Source organism: Salvelinus namaycush, chromosome 2, assembly GCF_016432855.1.
Source record: "Salvelinus namaycush isolate Seneca chromosome 2, SaNama_1.0, whole genome shotgun sequence".
Classification (NCBI taxonomy): Eukaryota; Metazoa; Chordata; class Actinopteri; order Salmoniformes; family Salmonidae; genus Salvelinus; species Salvelinus namaycush.
In genome coordinates, this window is record NC_052308.1 from 77,093,041 (window position 1) to 77,099,639 (window position 6,599).

At 45.4% G+C, this 6,599-nt stretch overlaps 1 protein-coding gene across 1 annotated transcript in view; it reads right to left on the bottom strand.

The window, feature by feature from the left end:
* Positions 1 to 590: 590 nt before the first annotated feature.
* LOC120019092 (adhesion G protein-coupled receptor E5-like) overlaps positions 591 to 6,599 on the bottom strand; it is a 19,253-nt gene continuing 13,244 nt past the window's right edge. The window contains exons 7-9 of the mRNA XM_038962347.1: positions 1,265 to 1,436; positions 1,001 to 1,102; positions 591 to 763 (exon numbers count right to left, since the gene is read on the bottom strand). Of these exons, the coding sequence (XP_038818275.1) occupies positions 722 to 763; positions 1,001 to 1,102; positions 1,265 to 1,436 (316 nt within the window). The 3' untranslated portion in view covers positions 591 to 721. The remainder of the gene's footprint in view (positions 764 to 1,000; positions 1,103 to 1,264; positions 1,437 to 6,599) is intronic.

The window sequence follows — 6,599 nt, forward strand, 5'->3', positions numbered from 1 at the left end:
GACATAAGATCATATGGATTCCTATTTGATGACATTAAGATCATATGGATTCCTATTGGATGACAGGAAGATCATATGGTCCTTCTTTCTTTTCTGTCTGTAAAATGCTCTGCATATGAACATCTGCTTAATGACTGAAATGTAAATGTTACGTCGGTGAAAATGAAACTACTGTGACATCATTGCATCATTGTCACTTCCTTCTCCCTCTTATCCTATTGGATGATATAAAGAGGATATGGATTCCTATTGGATGGCATGAAGATCATATAACTTCTGTTTGGATAACGTAACGCTTGATAAGACAGGTGTCTAATCAGGGGTGGAATTTAAGGATTCCAAGCACTGATCAGCCGGGCTAGTAAGGTACATTTTCTGCTGACCAGCCGGGCTAGTACACGCTTAGAAAAAGGGGGTTCCAAAAGGGTTCTTTGGCTGTCCACATACAAGCACCTTTATGGTTCCAGGTAGAACCCTCTGTGGAAAGGTATCTAGATGGAATCCAAAAAGGTTCTACCTAGAACAAAAAAAAAGTTCTATCCGGAACCAAAAAAGGGTTATTCAAAGGGTTCTCCTACAGGGACAGCCGAAGAACCATTTTAGGTTCGAGATAGAGCACATTTTTACTAACCAGCCGGGCTAGTAGGGCACATTTTCTACTAACCAGGCCTGAAAAGGGAAGGGGAGTAAAGAGGTGCATTGTGGGGGTTCGGTGATGTCATCATATCTGCAACCCCCCTGTATTTTGGGGATCCCTTGACCCCTAGGACACACAATGGTACAATGACAGAGGTTAACATACTGAAAGTGCTCTCTGTCTCTGTCTCTCTGTGTCTCTCTGTGTCTCTCTGTGTCTCTCTGTGTCTCTCTGTGTCTCTCTGTCTCTCTCTCTCTCTCTCTCTCTCTCTCTCTCTCTCTCTCTCTCTCTCTCTCTCTCTCTCTCTCTCTCTCTCTCTCTCTCTCTCTCTCTCTCTCTCTCTCTCTGTGTGTGTGTGTGTACCTGGGATTGGCTGGAGGAAGGGTTGGTAGTGCTGAACTCTGAGTATCTCTTCTTCTGTGGTGTGCAGATACAGGACAGGAGCTTGCCATACTCCTCTCTAACCTGATGAGGGCAGCAGAGCACAGTGTTACACACACACACACACACACACACACACACACACACACACACACACACACACACACACACACACACACACACACACACACACACACACACACACACACACACACACACACACACACACACACACACACACCATACCGTTTTGTTCAATAGGCAGTGCATGATGAACAGAAGTGCTCCCTGTAGAGAGTTGAGGATAGTGAAGAGATATGTCATGACCACTGTCCCCTCCTCTTGGAACTGGAACACTCCAAATGTCCACATAGTACCCAACACACACAGCTGGGCCACTGCTGTCACTGTGAACACCCTGGAGAGAGAGAGGGAGCAGGAGGGAATGAGGGGGGAGGAGGGGAGGGAGGACGGGAGGGAGGGGAGAGGAGAGGAGGAGGGGAGGAAGGAGGGAGGACGGGAAGGAGGGGGGAGGGGGGAGGAGGGGAGAGGGGAGGAGGGGGGGAAGAGGGGGAGGGAGGGAGGAGGGAGGAGGAGGGAGATAAGGGGAAGAAGGGAGGGGAGGGGAGGAGGGGTGGAGGGGGAGGAAGGGAGGGAAGACAAGGGGAGAAAGACAGTTTTAGAAGTTATATTTCACAAATAAAATCTGAATTGCATTAGTTAATTCATTCACACACCAAGGATTTTGGGCTGTTCTAATATTCCCTTTATTTCTCCATTCCTCTCTCTCTCTGTCTCTGTCTCTCTCTCCATTCCTCTCTCCATTAATTACTTAAAAATCATACAATGTCTCTCACAGTTGAAGTGTACCTATGATAAAAATTACAGACCTCTACATGCTTTGTAAGTAGGAAAACCTGCAAAATCGGCAGTGTTTCAAATACTTGCTCTCCCCACTGTATATATATATATATATATATATTGATTAGTTTAGTTGTTTTAAGGGTATATTGTCTCACTATCACTAAGCACGTATAGGGGTGGTGGGATCGTTGAGGTTGGTTCTCTCCAGGGCGTAACCAGCGGGAGGGGCTGGTTGTAATGGCCACTCGTGGAGGTGTCTGAAAAACTAAGTCGGCGGCATGGGGTGAAGATTCCCGCTGCAGACAGGTTGTTCGGTGGAAGAATGTAGTTTAGCGGTGGGCGCTATCATTGGGTGGGATCGCATAAAATCAGGCTCAAGGATGAATAGCGCTGTAGTAATATTGTTAGATTGTATTGAAAAGGTGAATACCATAGTTGAGAGTGGTGTTGTGTTGCGGGAGACACGGACGTCGGTGTTCCCTCTCATGAATCTGGCGAAGAAAGTTAGACTTTCTAACGTTGCCCGCTGTTGTTAGAGAAGTGTTGGAGCGAGAGTTATCTCCTCGTGGACAACTTGTTTCTACAATAATTGTTTTTATTTTTGGACGCAAATCGCCTTTGTTGAAACATGTCGTGTCTCATAGGAGACGAGTGCACATGATTTTAAAGAAGGATACTGACGAACTGAATTTAGCGTTCAGTTTCAAGATTGATGCGTTTGATTATGTGTTCAACGCTTCTACTGAATCAATGTAATGCTTTGGTTTTGGAAGAGAGGGGTACTTGGTGCGTAATTGTCCAGAGAACGAGCGTGTAGAGCCCGGTAGCAGCTCTAGCGCTGGTGCAGCTTAAGCACCACTGAGAAGGGATGAACAGGGTAAGGGTTCAGGAGAAGGGAAGAACAGGCTGAGGGTTCAGTAGAAGGGAAGAACAGGCTGAGGGTTCAGTAGAAGGGAAGAACAGGCTGAGGGTTCAGGAGAAGGGATGAACAGGCTGAGGGTTCAGGAGAAGGGAGAAGATGGGCAGATGTGGTGGGAGAAATAGGAAAGGAGAGCAATGTGGCTACGGGGGAAGTTGTGGTAGAGCAGGGAAAAGAGGCAGTAGGTGAGACTGCGACGGAGGTCGCTGAGGAGGTGCTGGAGAATGAAATGGGAGTTCAAGAGGAGAGTGAAACAATGGAAAATGAAGCAGCTGTTTTCAAAGCACCGAGGAGGAAGAGTAAGAATTTAAGGGGTGGTGAAGGTTCTAATTCTAAGAGGAAGGTAGAGATGATAGATTCGTTGAGGATTAACAGGTTGTGCAGATTGATAAATCAGTTGAGGATTAACAGGTTGTACAGATTGATAAATCAGTTGAGGATAAACAGGTTGTACAGATTGATAAATCAGTTGAGGATAAACAGGTTGTGCAGATTGATAAATCAGTTGAGGAATAACAGGTTGTACAGATTGATAAATCAGTTGAGGAATAACAGGTTGTACAGATTGATAAATCAGTTGAGGATAAACAGGTTGTACAGATGCTTCTGATGCATCACAACAACATAGCGAGAGAATTGGGGTGGAAGGGAGGTAAGGGATTGAAAAGGTAAGTCAATTTCTGAATTTGACAAAAGGGAAGAAATATATGCAGGATTATAATGTAACAGATTTTTTTTCCTGAAAGTGAATTGTTTATTGAATCGGCAAAGTTACTGATGTCAAAAATAACGGGTGGAGGTTTGACGAGCCCAGAAATTGCTAGATTAAAGGGGCGGCAGGGTAGTCTAGTGGTTAGAGTGTTGGACTCATAACCGGAAGGTTGCGAGATTGAATCCCCGAGCTGACAAGGTAAAACAAATCTGTTGCTCTGCCCCTGAATCAGTTAACCCGCTGTTCCTAAGCCATAATTGAAAATAAGAATTTGTTCTTAACTGACTTGCCTAGTTAAATAAAAAAGAAAGTGTTGACAAGTGAGGTAAATTCAAAAGGAAATGAAAGAGTCTTAACTCTGTATTTTGTTTTCAGCCATGAGCAGTTTTAGGATTTCTTCTTCTAAAGTAAATGGTGCAAGAGACGGGAAAAAAGAGTCGTAGTGTATGAGTTAATAAAGGGAAAGGGAAGTGACATAAGTGTTCTACAAGAAACGCATAGTAATATGGAAAATTAAGTTATGTGGCAACAGGAGTGGGGGGGGGGGTAGTGGTGTGTAGTCATAAAAACTCAAAGTGGGGGTGTGGCCATCCTGTTCTCAAAAGGTGTTTTGCCTTTGTCATATAAGGTTGAAGAGGTAGTGGGGGAGGGGAGGTTATTAAACGTTAGAGTGAGATATGAAAACCTCACTATGTGTTTAATAAATGTATTTGCCCCAGTAGTGGCAGTTGAGAGGGTATGTTTTTTAGAGACATTATCAAATACCTTTGAGAAATGTAATACTGAGGATGATTTACTTCTTGCTGGGGATTTTAACTGCACTGTCAGTGATTTAGATAGAAATCACAAAGAACCTCATATAGCTTTGTTAGGACTTTAAAATAAATTAAAATGTAACGCCTTATTGTAAAACATGAACTATGTGATATTTGGCGGAGACGAAATGGAGGCACGAGACAGTATACATGGGCTAATGTGAGAGAGAACACCATCTCTCTAGCCAGGTTAGCCAGCATCTCTCCAGCCAGCATCAATCTCAGGTTTGTAAATCAAGTGTGATGAAACCCCAGTGGGATGTTCTGATCATTGTTTAGTAACAGAGATGGAGGACATTAACGCTGTAAAACCCACAAGTGCATACTGGCATTTTAATATAACTTGATTGAGTGATGCTCACTTCAGGAAATGTTTTAGTTTCTCTGGGTGAGGTGGAGGTCTGAAGAGGACAGTATTGTATCTCTTCAACAGCGGTGGGATAAAGGGGAACATCCAGATTCAACAATTCTGTTATCAATACACCATGAATGTCCCCAAAGATATCAGCAGATCAATGAACGCCCTAGAGTCTGAAATAGTGGAAACTTGGCAGACCTGCTGGGTATCAGAGTACAGGGGGCATTGGCAGACCTGCTGGGTATCAGAGTACAGGGGGCATTGGCAGACCTGCTGGGTATCAGAGTACAGGGGGCATTGGCAGACCTGCTGGGTATCAGAGCACAGGGGGCATTGGCAGACCTGCTGGGTATCAGAGTACAGGGGGCATTGGCAGACCTGCTGGGTATCAGAGCACAGGGGGCATTGGCAGACCTGCTGGGTATCAGAGCACAGGGGGCATTGGCAGACCTGCTGGGTATCAGAGTACAGGGGGCATTGGCAGACCTGCTGGGTATCAGAGCACAGGGGGCATTGGCAGACCTGCTGGGTATCAGAGCACAGGGGGCATTGGCAGACCTGCTGGGTATCAGAGTACAGGGGACATTGGCAGACCTGCTGGGTATCAGAGCACAGGGGGCATTGGCAGACCTGCTGGGTATCAGAGCACAGGGGGCATTGGCAGACCTGCTGGGTATCAGAGTACAGGGGACATTGGCAGACCTGCTGGGTATCAGAGCACAGGGGGCATTGGCAGACCTGCTGGGTATCAGAGTACAGGGGACATTGGCAGACCTGCTGGGTATCAGAGCACAGGGGGCATTGGCAGACCTGCTGGGTATCAGAACACAGGGGGCAGTGGTGAGAAGTACGTTTCAGGGAATCTCTGAAATGGAGGCCTCATCCACAGTTTTCTTTGGTTCAGAGAAAAAGAATGGACAAAGAAGAATTACTCATTGCCTTAAATCAGCTGTTAGACAGGATTTCACTAGCCCAAGTGAAATTAGATAGAGGACAGTAGAGTTCTATGCTGAGCACTACCAGTGGAATTAGATAGAGGACAGTAGAGTTATATGCTGAGCTCTACAAGTGTGAGTACAAAGAGGATAAAACAGTGACACAGCAGTTCCTTGATGGGCTCCCACAGGTGGCTGCAGAAGCTCAGGTTGAACTAGAGCAACCATTGTCTTTGCAGGAGCTATACACTGCATTAAAAGGCATGGAAAATTGAAGGGCACTGATGGGCTTCCTGTTGACTTTTTAAAGTATTTTTGGGGCTATGTTGGGAGAGGATTGGTTAGCAGCAGTTAACGATGGTTTGACTGGAGGGTTACTTCCGCTAAGCTGCAGAAGGACTGTCCTTACCCTATTGCCAAGAAAGGGTGACCCTAGGGAGGTGAAGAACTGGAGGCCAGTGGCCTTAATGTGCACTGATTATAATATCCTGTCCAAGGCCTTGTCCAACAGGCTGAGGGAGCTATTAGGTTGGATGCTGGTCTAATTTCAATTGATCAGGAAAAGGCATTTGACCGAGTTGAACATTAATACCTATGTTTTAAGTATATTGGAGAGTACCTAGGGGATGAGGAGACAATGGAGAAAAAAAATGGAATGGGGTGGTTGAAATGGTGGAAGGGAGGATGAAGAGATGGCGTTGCTTGTTATCTCTTACGTCATATAGGGGGTGCACTCTTATTGTTAATAATGTGGTTGCCTCTGCACTGTGGCATCGGTTGTCATGTTTAGAGCCACCAATCTGGCCTTCTGGCCAAGTTACAGGCAATTATTGTAGATATTTTGGGGGGATAATTATCATTGGGTTCCACAAAGTGTTTTATATTTGTCTAAAGAGGAGGAAGGACAAGGTCTTGTACATCTTGCTAGTAGGACTGCTGCTTTGCGGTTTCAGTTTATTCAAAGGTTGCTTTATGGAC